This window comes from Cyprinus carpio, chromosome A2 (assembly GCF_018340385.1).
Source record: "Cyprinus carpio isolate SPL01 chromosome A2, ASM1834038v1, whole genome shotgun sequence".
NCBI lineage: Eukaryota > Metazoa > Chordata > Actinopteri > Cypriniformes > Cyprinidae > Cyprinus > Cyprinus carpio.
Genome location: NC_056573.1, coordinates 12428195 through 12446876, shown reverse-complemented (window position 1 = coordinate 12446876; position 18682 = coordinate 12428195). Strand labels below are relative to the sequence as shown.

Genomic DNA, 18682 nt, shown 5'->3' with positions numbered 1-18682 from the left:
ATATTATTCGACATCCTTCCAGCAACTGCCTGTTTGGAACATTCTATTCGCTAAGGAAAGACACCTGGAAAAGTCATCTAAATTCAGCAAATACATTTCACTTGAACAATTTGATAACAAGACTCACGGATATAACAAAACACTCTTTTAGTAAAGCTAAAGTGTAGCGTTTTTATAAAATTGCAACGTTTACATAACAGAGTAAATAAAACATCACACAAAGTTGGAATTCAGCGACGCAGACGTCAAACTACGTATTTCCTCGTAAACTGCGCCAGTCATTATAAGTTTCACGACGAGTTTTGAGCATCTTTGGGAAAATAACGGTTTCTAAAAAGAATCCAAGCAAAACTGTCAGTTTTCCTGCGGAATAATCAAGTTTTCCGTCTCTTCTCCTGGTTGGCCAACTAACCCAGACTCCCGGCGTCACCGCCATCCAGACACAAAAATGCACGCAACTTTCCGTTATGAACATATTTTCATCGTTTAATTGGGAAAAAGCACACAAACGCGAGCTGTGGCAAAAGACAGCGCTTATAAGCGCTATGAAAAACTCACCTCGCTGCAATAAAATGATCTTGAAAGAAACTCCAGAGCTCCACTTTCACTCCAGACACAAGTTTGGCAATCCCTGCTCCAGTCTGCTCCACCAGCGCTCAGTCAGGAGGAGATTCCGCGGCCATGTCCCACAGCACATGTGAGCTTGAGCCTGCCCCTTTACCGTAAGCAACCATAAACGAACCTCACAGAAGAGCCGAAGGGAACAAATCAAAAGACGATCTGATGGTACCTAAACACCATCGACATCAGAAGTAATAAACTCTCGTTTACCGAGATGTATTCATGCTGAGATCAGTAGCCCCAATCAGATTATTGCTTGTTTTATGAATTTTTACAAGATTGCATATTGATTATCAGGTAATGGCAAAAATGGTTAGTTTTCTGTTTTTAATACAACTGGTTGATTTTTTAAAAACATGTAAAGAAACACTTCAAGGCTCTTTTTGTTGTCAAAATAATGCAAGATTATTTTTATTTGTGTGACTATAGGATTATGTGGTTGTAAAATTAGCCTGTGTTACTGATTATTATGTATTTATACAATTGTTTGTTTATTTATTGCAATTTGTAAACAGAAGTAACCTGCATATCCTTGGTTTTTGCTGTCTTGTCTGATTTGATGTTTAACAATTTACTAAGGTTCCATTTATTAATACCTATTTGTTGACTGTTTATATAATTTGTTAACATGAACTGTGAAAAACGATTTATTTTTTAATCTTAATTAAAGTTAATTTCAACATTTACTAAATCTTTATTAAAAACAGTAGTTTTGGCTGTTATTATTTAATGGACCTGAGCTTTAGAACATGCACTAACAATGAACAGTTGTATTTTTATTAATGTTTACAAATATTAACCTAATAAACACTGTAAAAAAGATGTATTGCTCTTTGTAAGTTAATGTTAGTTAATGCATTAACTAATTGGACTGTATTGTAAAGTATTATGTTTTTTATAATGGTCAAGCTGGTACTGGCCACACAAAATACAGTAGGCCTACTGTAACCACTATGAAGAGGGAAATTCCACACAATATTCAGATAGCTGATCAAAATGTTTAATAGTAGTTGAGTCTTTAAATTTGACAGTTAAATAAAATTCCCTAAGACTCCCTAAATTGGGAATAAGTAGTTACATCCTTGCAGTTTTCCTAAATGTCATTAGATTATTGCTGCACCATCCTGCATTTGTATGGTTTTGCGAGTTTGCAAGCTTGTCCGCATGCTTGCTAGTCTGTCATCACAAGACAAATTTAGATTATTAAACTGTCATTCAAGTATGCAAACTATTTTAAGCCCACTGCATGTCCGTGACTCATGCAGGTAGCTGAAAATCTCAAAATCAGAGGAGCACACCTGAACAAACCCCCATACACCCATACACTTCTCTGACAGTGGCAGGCAGGTCACACGGTGTAAATGTGTCTGCTGCCACCAGCAGGACAGTTAAGAGTAGGGCAGGACAGCGCTGAGGATCATAAATACTGTGATATAGCATTTTAATGTAGCATGTTTAGTGCTCTTATTTATGAATTGCTCACATTGTAACGCGTGATGAAAACTAATTCTCCATGATATTGCAATGATTCTCATTTTTAGATTGTACTGAGGCCTCGGAATTGTTAGAAAAGTATTCATATTGAAGCATGAATTTTTTTCAACATTGATAATAAATGTTTCTTGAGCAGCATATTAAAATGATTTCTGAAGGATCATGTGACAGAAGACTGGAGTAATGATGCTGAAAACGCAGCTTTGCCATCACAGGAATAAATTACATTTGAAAAGATATTCAAATAGAAGAAAGTTATTTAAAATTGTAATAATATTTCACTATATTACTGTTTTTACTGCATTTTTTGATCAAATAAATGAATTCATGGTGAGCATAAAAGACAAAAAATAAAAATCTTAAAAGGTTTTACTGTCCCAAAACTTCTGAACAGTAGTGTATTAAAAAAGTATATAAGGTTTGGCTTCTTTTAACATTAAAACTACAATGACACATACAACGACATTTTGGTTCTGTTCATTTGTTTGTTTAAACATTTTTTGTAGTATCCTCATGGAAATGAAGTAAATTGACCTCACTACAAAACCATTTGCTTCAAGCACAGGGCCTTCAAATGTATGATAAGTGAAAATGACTGGAGAGAGTGGATTCATGCTAGGCATTTTTAACTATCAACACTAGCTGGCAGGTCCATGCATGGTATTTTTCCTGAATTGCTGTCTGTCTTATATATCAACATTAAATTTTAAGTTCATGTTTGAAAATTAATCCCATTTAAATAATAGTTCAACCAAAACATGAAATATATCTTATCATTTACTCAACTCTCAGTGGAACACAAAGTATTAAAAGGAAAATATGTTTATTGTCATTTTTTATGAGATGAATGGAGTCTTTTAAGCTTCAGAAAGACACAAAAGCATCAAAGTATCATAAAAGTCCATATGACTTTAGATTCTTTATATGAGGCTTAACCATACATATATACAGTATATATAATGTATGAGTGTGAGCTACTGCATTTTTTAAAGTCATTTTATTTCTTAAGGCCATATTTATATGCATATACAGTATATGCATTACTTTAAGCCTGAATTGGTAATTTAAAATCATACTGATAAAAGACACTGCTTTTTAAGCAGAGAATGAGGTAGAAACATAGTGTGGTGCAAATATGGATCATGAATCAATGCAGAGTCCAGGTGTTCTTCTGTGACAGTGTGAAGTATTGTTGGTGTTGTAGAGGCTGAATGGTCAGGGGATTTCCTGGAGATGGAAATCTGGAATGAATAAGGCAGTAATCATCTTCTAACGGATATGCGCTCCTCTTAATCACTGACAGCTTCTGGCTGATACAGGATAGGGTGTTCCCTATTGTCAGAGGTGTCATTCTGGAACAGGAAGAGCTATGTGTGCACTGATTCTAACATCAAAGCGCTTTGGTTTCAAGGGTGTGGAGCACATCCCTCTCGTTCTCTGCCTTATTGAGCTCAGGTCTGATAAAGCAGATTTTGTATAGATGAAGAACACAGGCACATACCTAGCTGTTACCACAGCAAACCATGATGACTCTAAATTTTCATCATTAAAATCATTGTTGCACTGTTAAATAAATAAATAAATAAATAATACTGTGGCTAATAAATAATTATATGCATTTTTAGTACCAAAACCACCGTAAAAACAGAAGTGGTAAAGAAAAGACTACATAATGCATTCAAGTTCATTCATTTGACAGCACAGGAGAAACATGGAGTTATTCCTGCATGGAGAGCTGGAAGAGTGTTTTGCAGATGGAATGAAACTTCTTCAGTGAGACTTCTCTCTGGAGAACAGAATAGTGGGAAAAAAATGAATCGCACACAGTAAAAAAAACAGAAGGACAGTTTCAGGATGGCCTGCTTGAGCTTCTGCCCAGAATTCAGAAATCATTTTGAAATGTTGCTTAACTCTACTATCAGATTACAGGATTTTGCCGGAAGGTCTATGTTCAATAAAACACAGTCTTTTTATGTCCACAGCCAAAGAGGATTATTTGAATTTTGTATTGTTTAATATTGTTTGAGGGGAACATTTCAATCTTGCAAGGAAATTTGTCCTTTCCCATTTGATGGAATTTCAAAACTTATAAGCATTTTAAGAGATGTAATGTAAAAGCATATTTCTTTAATTCAGTGTTTTTTACATATGGATATAGGATCCCACTTAATGAACGGGCTCCAGGGAAACACCACTAAAACACAAAGCAGTCACTTCATGCATATAAATTGCATGCAATAAATGAATAAAGTCCTCGGAGTTTGATAACAGATCATAAAAAGGGGTTGCCTCACAGTTATGGTCTAGCTAGGATGTTCGTTCTTTAAAGGAATAGTTCACCCCCTGCTCAGTTTGCAGTCAAGTAAGCTTTTGCACATGTTCCTCCCTACTAGCCTTTTTACCAATGAATAGCCTGTAGACACTGCATGAATTAACATTTTTATTTATTTTCATAATTTTCCAAAAGAAAAAAAAAAGAGGGAAAATTCATGCGAACACCAGAGCCATCTCATCAGAGCACTTAAGAGATCACACTACTTAAGTCCCGTCTTTCACCGCCTGCAAGCAAGACATATCAAGTCCAAAAGACAAAAAGAACACATGGAAAGTTATAAAACTCAAAAAAAAGATAAAAAGTTGCACACTAACACGTTTTGTTGTTTACAGCTTCTGTAGCTGCCAATAGCTGTCCAGAAGATCAGATTTGCATAGCGCTCAATGTGCTAGTGTTGAAAATGAACCAGGATTGTAGCATTAGTCAAGTTTAGTTTCAGCTTTGCGTTTTTATCTCAATGTCTAATAGTCCTGATAAAAGTGTATCACACTACAGCAGTTGTATTGCTCTGTTTTGTTTTTCTAAGAAGTGCTACTTGCATGTCATTAACCGCAGGAACAAGTCCAGTTGATTGTCACCTGTCAGTGAATTCATATTGAATTCCTTCATGAAGCCCCTGCCCACTCAGCTTAATGCACATTATATAACACTGGCAGTTAGAGATATATCATAATTTAAACATTCCCTACCACTCAGTGGCAGAGTCAATCACATGGGAAAAATAAAATACAAAGACATTTACAGTGGCTATATAAAATAAATGTCCTATGTCAAAAAACAGCTAGACTAGAGGAAACCAGGAAAATGGCTAGCCAAGCAAAAACAAACAAAACCACTTCACATATATAAATATATTACACTAATTACATAAACCAAAGAGTGTGATGGAGTAGAGGGAGGTTTGGCCATCAAGCACACAGAGAGACATTTGTAAAACACTAATCAGGCTGGCCAGCACGAAGAGACAGTCACTCGTTAAAGCTGAACTGTGTCATTTTGGATAGTTAACAAATACTTTCTCCAATCCCAGTTTAATGGTAAAGAACTATAAGCAAGAACAAGTTGATATCCCTGTAAACACTATTGCTCTGTGGTGCTTTGAACCCAATGCTGTGTGTTTAGGTGGGACTATCTGTTTGACTGACCAATGGTTATTTTTGCAATTGCAATCTGTTGTACACTGCATGCTTCACTTTAAATTTGAAAACATGAGTTAACAGAAGATGGTACATGAGCACTGAATTCTGTGTGGATTGAATGTTGGCTTGATTGAGTGGTCAACCAGGGGTCAGAAGGACTGTGATCTTCTGTATAATCTTAAACAGTGAGTTACACCAAATAAATAGTGCTTTACAGCTCTCTTTACATGATTACAGGTGAATTAAATACATACACAAAATGGTATGGGACAAATGTCTCTGTACACTGAGGATGAAAAGCATGATGAATTTATATATATATATTTAATGTTTACATTTCTTGAAAAAGATATGACCATTTCAACTCCAGATAAAAACATATTATAATAGCTGAGAAAGGACATTTCCAAAAAGCACTTTCAAGTCTAAGATTGTCCTGGTCAGTTCGTCTGGAAATATGTCAATGGAGGCTCGATGTCTGTAGGTAAGTTCAAACACTGTAAAAGTCACAAATTCTTTTTTTTTTTTTTTTAAGCAACAACATGCAATACCATCAGTGACCACTGGGAGCAATACGTTTGCACCGTTGCCATATCCCTTAAACATAATGTGCAACACAGCATAGCACAGGATATGTGCTGATCTCATGACTAAAACATCTGATTCAGTCCGAGAGGACAATTTTCTGTGAGTTACGTGCTACACAAGTATAAAGTCTCTCTTTTTTCCCTCCCCACCCTTTAAAAATATATGGCAGTATTATATATAGATTCACTCACATTAAAGCACATTCTAAACTCTTTCTAAAGTTAATAAAAAGTCTTTTGTTTCACATCAAAGTCTTTGTGAAGGGTGGATGGAACCAGCCGGCAGTTTAGTTTGAGGGGAGTGGATGTGACTATCGGTAAGAGTGAAAAACAATGATTTTACATTTACATGTTAAGACATATTGCACATAAAGCCTTTTTGTGGGTGTCTGAAGCCTTTTGGTTTTAGAATTAGTTCTATTGCACACATGCACACACACGCAAATGTCGTGAAATGTAGAAAAATGTTTTCCCTTTTTGACACGTGAGGGAAAATATGGCGAGGTGGCTATCCGTACAACGTCATGGTGTGTAGACCAAAATGGCAAATTATCCCGATAAATCAGATATGACCAGCTTATTCATTTTATTTCCAATGTCTGTGGAGACTGTGAGCTCATCGGACTCATAATCATCGTCGAAAGATCTGCAAAAGCAAGCACGCAACAGTTACGCTTTATGCTCCTCTGAAGTTCAACCATATATAGATGGTATCTCATCTCTATGCAATGCAATGAACTCTGTAGCGAATTCATTCCATTACAGAGTGCATTGACTCACCCCTCTCGTAGCTGTTCATTGGCCGTCTCCTCGGCCACAAGAATCTCATACTCTTCGGCAGCATACTTGTCCCAGTCTGAGGGCTCTGGACCATCACTATCCAAATCCTGATACACACACACACATACAGTTACAGAACGCACTATCTAACGTTCTAACAGGATTTGGACAAAGATGAAACCCATCAAACTCTGACCTTCTGCACTGCAAAGGGATCTCTCTGCTCATGGTCCAGGTACTTCTCCAGATTGAAGAATGTGTCATAGAATATATGTGCCATCCTGCAGCGCTTCAGATCTCGAAGAGTAATTTTACCTGCCAAACACATAATCTGTTTACATTACACATTCATGTATTCACTGGACAGGCACTTTTATTCAAAGCAAATTCCTGTGCATCCAAGGCATACAATTTATCAGTAAGACACTGACATTTTTACGTTTGGCAGAAACTTTCATTCAATGCTATTTTAATTAAATTCATGGCAGCTTATTACTGTAATCAACAGGCATTTAGCTGATATGAAATTCTAGAATTCTAGAAATTCTAGCATACTTTCCACTTTGACTGTGTTTTATTTTTACTTAGAGGTAGCTTCGTGTTCTTCCTGTTTTGAATGATCATATGGGTGATATGAGTGAGAGGATCAGAATGGGTTCTTTACCTGGACATTCTGGTTTAACTAAGTCCAGCATCTGGCACAGGAGATCTTGGAAAGGCAGTGGTTCAATGCCCATGCCCTCCATGCGCTCACACTGCTCCTCATAGAAAAACTCCAATTCAAACATGGACAGAACACCATCTCCATCCATATCCATACAGCGGAACCAGTACTCTACACTGAACACAGAGAGAGATAACGTTATATAGCACAGTAGTCAAGATATTCTGTAACTAAAATAAGTATTTGGGGTATTTTTTACACTTCAAAATTCAAATGAGTTTATGCTACCTTCCTTGTAATAATGCAACTTGGTTTTGATTATTTCTCATAAAATGCAAATATATAAGTATATTTTAAGTAAGGCTTAAGCGTCCAAATACCTTTTGTGCCAACTTTGGATAAAATGATGTCTATCTGTGTTCCAGACGAATAAATTAATTTATCAATACATCATAACGCTTTTCAAAGACAAATGTTCTCAAATGTGTTATTTTCAGCCTTCCTTCTAATTTTAGTTTAAGTAATTTTGTTGTGCATGTGCGTTGTCGTTTTTTTTCTTGCAATATATATATATATAATTTATTTCAGTTTTAGTAGTTTTAGTACTTACTTGTTTGTTTGTTTGTTGCCAAGGTAACACTTCTATTTTTATGTTTAAGTTTCATCTAATATTTATATTTTCAGATTTATTTCAATTAGCAGTAACAGTAGTATCTCTATCATGTTTCATTACCTTGTGGGATTCTTTTTGTCCTCCTCTGAAATGAGGAACCAAACAAACTCAGCATAGCTCATTCGTCCTTCTCTTTGCACCGAGTTTCCCCTAAAAGAAAAAAACTTGTATCATAAGTCACATGTATACCACCCAAAATCACAGATACTACCTTATTTCTCCTCAGCAGCTCCTACCTTGTGACAGCTCCTGAGAACAGCCTCTCAATGATTCTGCTTGATGAGGCTTTCCAAAGAAGAACACAAAGCAGATACACATCAAAAGCCATTTCTCAGTACCATAAGTCTATGGAAAACTGAATGAGACTCATCTTCAGTAACAACATGAGTTCATGTAATGCATAGCTTACCCAAAATGAGTAAATGCTTTTGGGTGAACTATATTTTAAATAGCGATAAAAGCTAATGCATGTTTTCTGAGCAAAAACAAGTTCACTGTGTACTTACCATGGTCGTTGTACCTGGCCAGATCCTTGGGGTCAATGAAGAGGTCATGGTCAGCGTCCAGCTCCCAGAACTTACAGTAAATGACATAGAAGTGCTCATAAGAGAAATAATCTGTGATTTGATTGATGTCATCCTCTTCTTCCAGCAAGGCGAGAGTCTGGTGTGACAGAGAAAGTGGCTTTTGATGAAACCGTTCCTTCAAGTTTTGGAAATTGAATTGAAAGCATTGAAAGCTTAAAGTTATGGTGGCAGTAATGGTGTTCACCTGGAGGAAGTTGCTTCTCCTGAGCTCTGTCATGTTGATTTTGCCTGTCCAAGAGCGATTAACTGTGTAAAATATTCTTTGAATCACCTGGAGGTTAGAAAGAGGACATCATGAAGCTGAGGATGTCAAAAAGTTATTTTTAACTAAAAAAAAAAAAAAAAAAAAAAAAAAAAGAATAAAGTGCTTGCTTAAACTCCAAAACACTGACATGCAAAGTAATTTCTTTCTGTTTGAAAACACTCCATCTTTAAACAATCGTTAATAAAAATAATTGACTACTTTAGACATAATCCAAAAGTCTTTGACGCCGTTACAAGTTCTCCTCACATTTTACATCATACTAACCATGGCATCTAAATACATAAAACCTAACTGATTAAACAAGTTCCAAAAGCAATAATCTCTATACATAATGGCATCTAGTCAAACACGAACAGCCACTGAGAGTTGTTCATTTGGATTTTAATGATGCCTCATCTGATTAGAGACATTTTGCAGAGCGAATGTGCACACTGGGGGTGTCGCAGTATACTAGTATTGACCTAAATGCTGCTCGCCATCATCAAACCTGTATGACTGACTTTCTTTTGTTGAACAGATAAGTCAGAAAGTGAATTGTAAGATAGAAGCTATCAAGCTCCAAAAGACAAAACAGCACCATAATAGCCACCCACATGACATGTGTACTATATTCAAGTTCACTGAAGTCATATGACAGCTTTGTGTGAGGAACAGAACTAAATTTAAGACATAACATTTTTCCATCCATCACAGCTCTGAAATCTAAAATATCAAACCATGCAGGTTTGTAATTACACGAGGGTGAGTAAATGACAAAATTTTATATTTCTTTCTTAAACTATTCCTTCAAGGGCTGATCATTCTATCCATAAGTTCCATTTGCCTGTAGGTACAGTCATCTAGTGACTGGTTTAGGGCCCTATGAAATCTGTTTAATTTTTTCCTAAATTCTGTTTTATTTTTATCTAAATTCCGTTTTTTCCATTTGAATTTTTCTGGATTCATTTTTTTTTCCATTATAATTTTTCTTGATTCCTTTTTTATAGTTAAATTAAAATTTATTAATCAAAAAGCATGTCAAATTAATTAAAATCATGAAACTTATACATTTTTACATCAGTTAAAAATTACATGTTTAGGGCCCAATGAAATGTTTTATTTTTTTCTCACCATATTTTTTATTGTTACCAAATTCTGTTTTAGCATATCTATTTATTTGAATGCATAAAACAACTTAATTTATTACTTTCTTTCTTAAAGCAGAAATTCTGTGTTGTGTATTTAATTTTTTTTCTGGTTATCAAATGAAGGCTTAAAACGTTTATTCTATTTATCTTTTAATTATTGAAATTTAAGCTAACTTTATTTTTTGGCAAACAAAGGGGATTTACTATTAAAATTAAATCATGGAAGAAATAATGTGTGATTATTCCTTAAAAATAATGTTTGTTTCATTTTAGTAGTAGTAGTACACAATGTACATTCTACTGAAAAATAGTAATAGGCAAATTGTCTTCAAATCAAACCGGACTTTTATTTTGACAGGTTGCCATGAATACCTTTACAGTTCTGTGTATGTGATATGATGCTAGTTTTACTCAAGTCAAACAGTCAAATGCTCATGAAGTGACTCTCAGAGCAGTTCTGGATTTGTTCTTCATGTGTCTGCGTTTTCCGCATCACGGAATTCATAGGGCCCTACAGGTTGTACTTAGGCATACTGAGTTATATCTAGCCCTGTGGTGACAAAGGCCCTATGCTTCAGACTCCAACAGAAACAGTGACATCAGTGTGGATTAACATGCATTTTCTTGGCAGATCAGTCTTCCTAGGAGAGACTGGTGCCGGGGTGTGTCAACCAGTGCACCAAAGCAAGGAAGTGTCTAAATATGGGGTTGTGCAAAACCAGGGTCAGCGGCCTGTTGGTGGCATCCGTGTTTCCGTGATGTCAGGCCACTTTGACGCCATTACCCTTCCCACCCCCTCCGGAGCACGTGTTGCAGCTGTCCCACAGACAGACAGACAGACGCACTGGCCTCCACCTCTCACTGTTCTGATGCTCCAGCAGCTCAGCTCAGATAGCTGGATCTGATTTACCATAAACACTTTAGTAAGCTAACACGCTTCCAAGTTCAAAATTTAAATATTGAAGCAATACTACATACAGAGATTCCAGTTGTCAGGCCGATGATTAACCCAGGACAAAGCAAAGTCATGTCCCTGTTGACAGTAGCTGACACTAAAATAGCTGTGGAATGATGTTTAAAAACAATCAAAGAATTTTGCAACGTGTTCCAATGACAACAAAACCACCATTCCTGTAATCTTATCCCCATGAAATAGCTCCTGCCTGTGTCATTGAGCCATTAATAAAGTTACTTACTGTTGTGATGTACCGGGAATGGAATTCAGGTGCATCTTTTAAAAATGTCAGCCCTGAATGAGTGTCCACGATGTCCTAAAAAACAAAACCAAAAAAAAAAAAACAAGAGTGTGAAAGGTAAATTGTGCAATATCTATGAGTCAAGAGGTGGTTGCACTAGGCTTTGAGCACTCAGACTGTTTACAAGTTTGAAGTTCAGGCCAAGATGTTGCAAGATGTTGCCAAGAAGTTGCAAGAAGATTCCATTCATTATTGTTACTTTATATCTTCTTTTAGTAAACAGCGATGCAGAAATACAGTTAGTACTGAAGGTTTTACTTTTCAAAGTTAAATGCACTGTTACAATGTTCTAACCTGTAACAGAGGGATGAAATCTTCTTGTTCCAGGTAATTGCAGCCCGGTTTGGCCAGCAAGTAAACAAACTTGGATGCATCATCATAGCAGCTGTGTAATAACCTGTGAAGAAGAATAAGGGCAAAAACTCAATCAGATGCCATACAAATTTACAAATACAAAAGCACCTATTTTCATGGAAAGTGATATGTACGCTGACACTTACTTTCTCCATGTTGCAATGAATGAGTGAACAGAAACAAAACCTGTCCTCTCTCCACCAGCGCAAATAAACATTGGTGCTTTCCAATAGAGGGGACACCCGCATGCCTGCGAAAAGAAATGCATGAATATGCTGTTTTTGTGTTGTATTTTAAAATGCCATAGACATAAGAAGCCCTATTCACTTTCATGTTTAGTCACAAAAATAAATATAAGCGGTGTATAACACTTTTTTTTATTACATCACAATATTACTTAAATTCTGTAAAAAAAAAAAAAAAAAACAGCTTTACTTAAAAAGAAACCAAATAAATCATTCTAAATAATACAATCCTTTTAAGGATCCAAATATCTGCTTCTTAGAATGTAAATCTCAGGATAGGTTATTCTGTTGATATTTCTTCATTTTACGATACTGTATATATAATATTCAAACAGTGAGAAGATAAAATAGGATGTTGTTATGAGATGGCATTCATCATGGTACTATGGCAATGCAATTTGGCAAGCACATCAATGGATGAGGACTTTGTAAAACAAGTGTCAGTTTATATGTTCAGAACTGTCAATCAAAGACTACTAAGAACAGTTTAGACATTACGAATCTCATTTTAAGCGATTCACAATTCATATGTACCTTTGCTATCTTCCCCATTTCATAAATGTCAGCTTTCTCCTCCTCGAACTCTGTGAAGGCTGCCTCGATTTTGGCAATGGCCTCATCATAGTTGGCTGCACAGTTTGGAAGGCCTTTGGGGAAGTAGAAGCGTGGAATGTTTATGGAGGGGGGTGGGGGTGTGGCCACCACTTTGGCTGGAGGAGGGCTGGGCGGCCGTGGGGTTGGCGAAGAGGGTGCAGGTGCTAGAGCTGGAGGAGGTGTTCCAGGTTTCTTCTCAGGCTGGATCTATTAAGAAATATAGAGAGAGACAATTAGAGAACGTACCTCCATTGGTTTGACAACTTTTTAGGCCAAGTTGTATATTTGACATTCAGCTAAAGAGGAAGATATTCTGAAACAGATCTCAAAAACAAGCTTATAACAAAGTTCAGCTGAAGATGTGCTTGAATCAAACAGTGCATATGAGAAATGGTGTTAATAGGAAGGTACAGACAAACGATGAATAACCATCCGGATGTCACATGAAGTGTTCTTACCATCCAAACAAAGCTTACCACATACAAGCAATTTCTTTTCATTGGTCATATTGTGTGTGTGTGTGTGTGTGTGTGTGTGCATACCATGGTCATATTTGCATGACAAGATGTATATGTAGAAACGACATCAATGCAGCACTTCTTTTTATATATATATAATTTTAGTGCACATTTTCTCATAAGTGTTTACTTGTTTATTTGAAGTATATGTAGCAATATGCAGCATCAACTTAAAGTAAATATTGTCTTTAAAGTTTTCCATGATGCTAAAGATCTGCTTAATCATCTTTGTGTGAATTTTTTCCCCGGTACTTGCTGTGCGAGAAGGCCGGCTCTCTTTCTGATAACATATTCACAGTGAAGAAGTGAGGTGGATTATCAGTAAAACCATAGACGGCCTCATCAACTTTCCTGCCAATGTGATGACAAGAACTCCTCAGCAAAAATAAGACAAACATTTTCCATCTAACCTGGTTGCCCGCACCAAAAAAAGCCAAAGACTTCATTTCAGGGGGTTTGTGTACTTTTATTTCCACCTATATTTATTTCTCATTGATCTAATGGTGAAGTAGAGTGATTTGTACTCAGCTCTTTGTGGACTGGATCAATGATTGAGACATGTTGCATGATGATCCAAAACACTGTATGCATACAGTCTAATTCACAGGCCCGACACTGACAGCTGATGTCTATTTACTTCATTCTTTTCAAACGGGACCTTCCAGCACCAAGGTTAAACTTCTAATAACAAGCTGTGGAAATGTCTAACACATTCTATACATAGTCTTGACATACTGTTCTTATTCTGGTCTCTGGGCAAAACCCTAGAGTCACAGTGCACACCTAAGGCAGCTTATTTCTGAACAGCAGAGTCTTACTGTCAATCAAAGAGAAAGAGGGCTGTTGAAATGTGACTGATTTTTAGAGAACTCCACTGCAAGCGGAGCAGGCCTGCATGCACGTATTAAAGAGAGCAGCTGTGGCTCGAGCCCGGCCCATCCCATCCTATCCACTTCCTCCCCCCTCTTCGAAGCTCCTGTACGCAACACTTGGACACTGTATTCCTGCCCTGCCTCACCCCCTTCCACTGTCCTATAAATAAACACTTTGGTATCTGCCTGTGAATAGTTTGTCTTGTCTGGCATGTGAGAGTTAGACATGGCATTCTTTGCTGAACTACAGAGGTTGGCTACTGACCTGGGCTTGCTGGAAAGACTTGAGCCTTTTCTTGAACCGTGACGGAAGAACAAAGTCACAACCTCGGGCCAAAAAGGCCAGTTCGCCCCGGAAGTCGGGATCCTCCCTTAACGAGGCCTCCTTGATCATCATATTGGCAATATCAAAGGAATCAAAAAGTAAGAAACAAAACAAAAAAAATGGACTAGCTACTCCTACAGTATGTCCTAATGGACGTCCGTCAAGGAGGATCAGCTTCTGTTTAAGAGCTCGCAGACAACTCCGTTCTAGCCAAAGTCCCTCGGTACACTCTTTTTCCAAGGGGTCTTCTCACTTCCAAACTCTCATTTGCCAGGCTTTGTCCAGGGATGCAAGGTGGATGTGTCTTGGCGCACCGAGCAATTCCTAGAATCGTGCCTGCAACTGTGACAGCTGGAATCCAGGAGCATTGTACCAAAGAGGCCAGGCCGCCAGCCTCCTGTTTGCTTTTCGAAACTACAAAACACAAAATCTCAACTCAAGTCCACAGCCAACGGGTTCCCAGCCCTGCGCAACATGAGCCCCTCTGGGGTCTGCCTCCCGGTCCAGTCCCCCCTCTCTCTCTCTCTCTCTCTCTGTGCCCGTCCCGTCCTGATGAGCAGGGGTCTGAATGCACCAATACGGAGGGGAGGGGGATTCAGCTGTGTCAAATGTCCGTATGGGTGAGCAAGTTGTATCATGGGAATGGAAGCCCCCTCCCACCCCCAAACAGAAAGGCTAAAGTTAGCCAGTGCACAGATAAAGTGCAAATTGCTCGATCAAGACTTTGTTGACGTGAGGAGGAAGAAGAGAGAGGGAAGTGAGAGAGGCAAGATAGCTTAGAGGGTCAGGCCCCTGTATTTTTCGGCTTCCGAGGGTTCATGGGGTGCACTTGGGGAGTGGAGTAATAGGACAAGTCAAAAATGTTCCAGGGCACTGCACTCAAGGCATAATAACATTAATGTCTGTGGTGTGCACAGAGCTTCCTCTCTGCTCTAGAAAGTTTCCAACTAACCGACAAATGAACTTCATACTCGAGTCAGGCGATGCCCAACTGCTGCACTACAAGAATAATAGCACTGATGAGTCATGTCACTGCATCAACAACTCAGCAAGTAAAAAGTGCACGCTAGATCATCTTGATCTACTGACCTCAGGAAACTCATCATAGATCAATATAAAAAAAGGGCATACTGCTCGACACTTTGAAAAAAATCACTCTAAATCAGTTATCCATTTGTTCTTTATTTGTAAATAAGCAGTAGTTGTATATCCAAATGATAATTGCATCAGCACAATAATTGTCCCTTTATAAAAATTGTAATCAACCTCTGTGAGTCCAAGGCCCCCACAGTTCAAAGCAATATTCGAATGCCCCATGATTTTTTTTTTTTAAGTTTTTTGTGATTTACTGGATAAGGATTAATGAAAAGGATTTACTTGATTCAGAATTTCTACCTTTGCATAACTAGAAAAAAATATATTTATTATACAAAATGTCCATGCAGATGTACAATTTTAGTAATTTTATGACTTTTCAGGCATAAAAATCAAACTTTTAAAATCAGCCTAATCTTTTTTTAAAAGACAGTGGGAACTCAGGAAAAAAATCAGGAAGTGAATAAAAATTTGAAATATCTTGATTTTTAGTTTTATTAGCTTATTTTAATGATTATTTTGTCTTATTTTCATCTTCAACTTTAAGCTTCCTTGGAAGTTTGCTGAGGGTCTCTAGTGGGCCCCGACCCTCTGATTGAGAGCCAGTCCCCTAGATTCATCATGCATGGATTACTATGTCGATTATCTGTAGTTAACAGTTGACCATTTGACCCAATCCTGGACTGATCTGTTCTTTGAATCTTATCAAAAGAGCTGTTGTCATAGCAACAGGTCCATTAACTCAAACATGTTCCGCAGTAGATTTAACAAAAACAGGACTACATCATGGCTTTAGAAGCAGAGGTGATACTGGAAGACTGTCCTAGATACTGATCCTATGTTACGAGAACACACTTTTGATCCAGGAAAAATAATTTCACGTCATTAAAATAAATAAATGAATAAATGATTGCTTTAAGGGCACACTCCTCATTTGTAAATACTGCCCTTCTCTGGGATCAAGCCCATGTTTGTGTAAGCAGTCCTTGACTGCTAGTCTATCACCCATTATACCTGTGTGAACTAGAAAACAGACAACTAAAAAGTTATAGTGACACCTAGTGTCTGTGTTTATAAATGATCCAATGGCTATCTTTCCAGAAATTCACACATCATGGTGTGTGGGTTATATTGACAGACAGCTGCGTTAATCAGTGCCATGTTTACATTTTATTTGCACAAATAAACCAATGAACTTTTCAAGAAGAAGAAAAAAAAAAGCTGTGGAAATGGAGCTGATCTCTTTGCGTAACTAAGCTCTAACGCCCAGCAGATCTTCTCCCCTTTCCTTTAAGCCTTATAAATAACACCCGCTGTACATGAGGCCTCCTGACATTTTAGCTGTACATAGCAATCCCAGCATTCCCTGTTCTGTCTCTGGCAGCTGTTAGGAGAATATCAAACGCATCAAGATTCCTCTGTGGGCAGGGCAGAGGTACATTAAGAAGCCTGCCTGGTGCTAACACCATTAGAGCCATTGGAGGAGGAGAAGTGATGCATGCACAGTTCCAAGTGCATGTGATGAAATACTTATTCTTGTGTAGGCCGATTCTTCGGCCGAAAACAAACCTGCTGTAAATAGAACATTAATGAACTTATCTTCCATAAAACAAGTAACCTCAGAACCAAATTATAGTTAGCATGCTTCTGACTCATACTGTATTCTAGCACACTAGAGATCTAGTATGGAAAATGACACAGGCTGAACTCAAACCTGTGTCCCCACGGGAGCACTACTCCCATTATGGCTCATGTACACATGCACACTGCGGCTGCACCACAGCCAGGGCTGTAGCTAGAAATTCTAGTCCTCTACCTTTATTAAGTGAAGTTCAGACGGATGGCTCATGTGTGCCAACAAGTTGCATGATGGTGCTTTTGTGCAGACAACCCAACTTCAGATCATGTTTAAGCCATTTTCCAATCTCACCATTATTATAAATCTGAATATCCTCTGGATCAAAGCCTTATTATATCTATTATCACTTCAGTCAAAGCACAGAGCTGACGGCATTCATAAGCATGTCTTGTACCATGCAGTTTTTGTAGTTTCTTGACGTGTGGTAAGTTTACTTTTCTGTTAAAATGCCTTGTTAGATAAACTTAACTTTTAAGATTTGAGTCTGGTTCTTCACACAAAGCTATTGTATGGTTTCAGATGCAACTTTTCACGGTTTAATCAATTTTCAATGGATAAAATAGGTTTCACATTGACCTTTAATAACACACTGTTTATTCTTAGAGTAAAGCCATACAAATTTATTTGAGATAAAAATGGTCATGAATGACCAGCAATGATCATGATGCTTTCCAGCAGATGGGCCTTGTGTTCCACTTCACAGGCCAAACTAACCATGTGAGCTACTACAAGAGGATCAAGCACACACTGTGTGAAGTATTATGAAGAATCCTAGGGATTGTGTATTTTTAGTTGATTACATTTCTTGAGAAGTCATGATGCCTGACAAATCACGGCAGAATGCCAAAAACCACGAGGGTAGTCCAAGACTTTACTGTCCTCTGCTGCAGAACAATATAAATACAAGAGTGTCACCTTGCCTGGGGGGCCTGTAGAACCAGTTGCACTTGATCCCCAAATACAGTTTGCAAAACTATTTTTTTTATTTTGCATTCCCCCTGATTACATAATCTTATAAACTGTAAAAATGATATATTGTTAGAATTTATTTTAAAATAAAATATATCAAATGTAATATTGTGAGATATTATTATAATTTAAAATAACTGTTTTCTATTTGAATATATTTTAAAATGCAATGTATTCCTGTGATGGCAGAGCTGAATTTTCAGCAGCCCTTACTGCAGTCTTTAACATGACATGTTCCTTCAGAAATCACTCCAATATGCCGATTCGGTGCTGAAGAATCATTTCTTATTAATCAACGTTGAAAACCGTTGTGCTGCTTAATATCTGTGGAAAATGAAATACATTTTTTTTCAGGATTCTTAGAAAGTTCAAAACAACTGCTTTTTATCTTAACAATGTAAATCTGTTACTTTTGAACTATTTAATGTGCCCCCCCCACCCAAAAAAACCTTATTGACCAAACTTTTAAACAGAACTGTACATAAAAATTATTGTAAGTTTATAAGTAAATTATTATATACAAATATTAATAAATTATAATGA

At 37.3% G+C, this 18682-nt stretch overlaps 2 protein-coding genes across 4 annotated transcripts in view; both read right to left on the bottom strand.

The window, feature by feature from the left end:
- Positions 1 to 774, bottom strand: part of LOC109105099 (fibronectin type III domain-containing protein 3B-like) — a 122744-nt gene extending 121970 nt beyond the window's left edge. The window contains exon 1 of the mRNA XM_042773608.1: positions 559 to 774. The gene's annotated coding sequence lies outside the window, so the exon portion shown is untranslated. The remainder of the gene's footprint in view (positions 1 to 558) is intronic.
- Positions 775 to 4541: 3767 nt separating this feature from the next.
- LOC109082085 (serine/threonine-protein phosphatase 2A regulatory subunit B'' subunit alpha-like) overlaps positions 4542 to 18682 on the bottom strand; it is an 80894-nt gene continuing 66753 nt past the window's right edge. For 2 of the 3 annotated variants that reach the window (XM_042773589.1, XM_042773596.1), the window contains 12 exons: positions 12662 to 12928; positions 12029 to 12132; positions 11823 to 11925; positions 11469 to 11543; positions 9065 to 9151; positions 8800 to 8956; positions 8530 to 8578; positions 8354 to 8443; positions 7621 to 7796; positions 7153 to 7271; positions 6957 to 7063; positions 4542 to 6822 (listed from right to left, as the gene is read on the bottom strand). In XM_042773589.1, coding sequence (XP_042629523.1) covers positions 6726 to 6822; positions 6957 to 7063; positions 7153 to 7271; positions 7621 to 7796; positions 8354 to 8443; positions 8530 to 8578; positions 8800 to 8956; positions 9065 to 9151; positions 11469 to 11543; positions 11823 to 11925; positions 12029 to 12132; positions 12662 to 12928 — 1431 coding nt within the window. In that variant the 3' untranslated portion in view covers positions 4542 to 6725. Of the gene's footprint in view, positions 6823 to 6956; positions 7064 to 7152; positions 7272 to 7620; positions 7797 to 8353; positions 8444 to 8529; positions 8579 to 8799; positions 8957 to 9064; positions 9152 to 11468; positions 11544 to 11822; positions 11926 to 12028; positions 12133 to 12661; positions 12929 to 14376; positions 15507 to 18682 lie in introns of those variants that run through there. The other variant, XM_042773600.1, reaches the window with a different exon arrangement.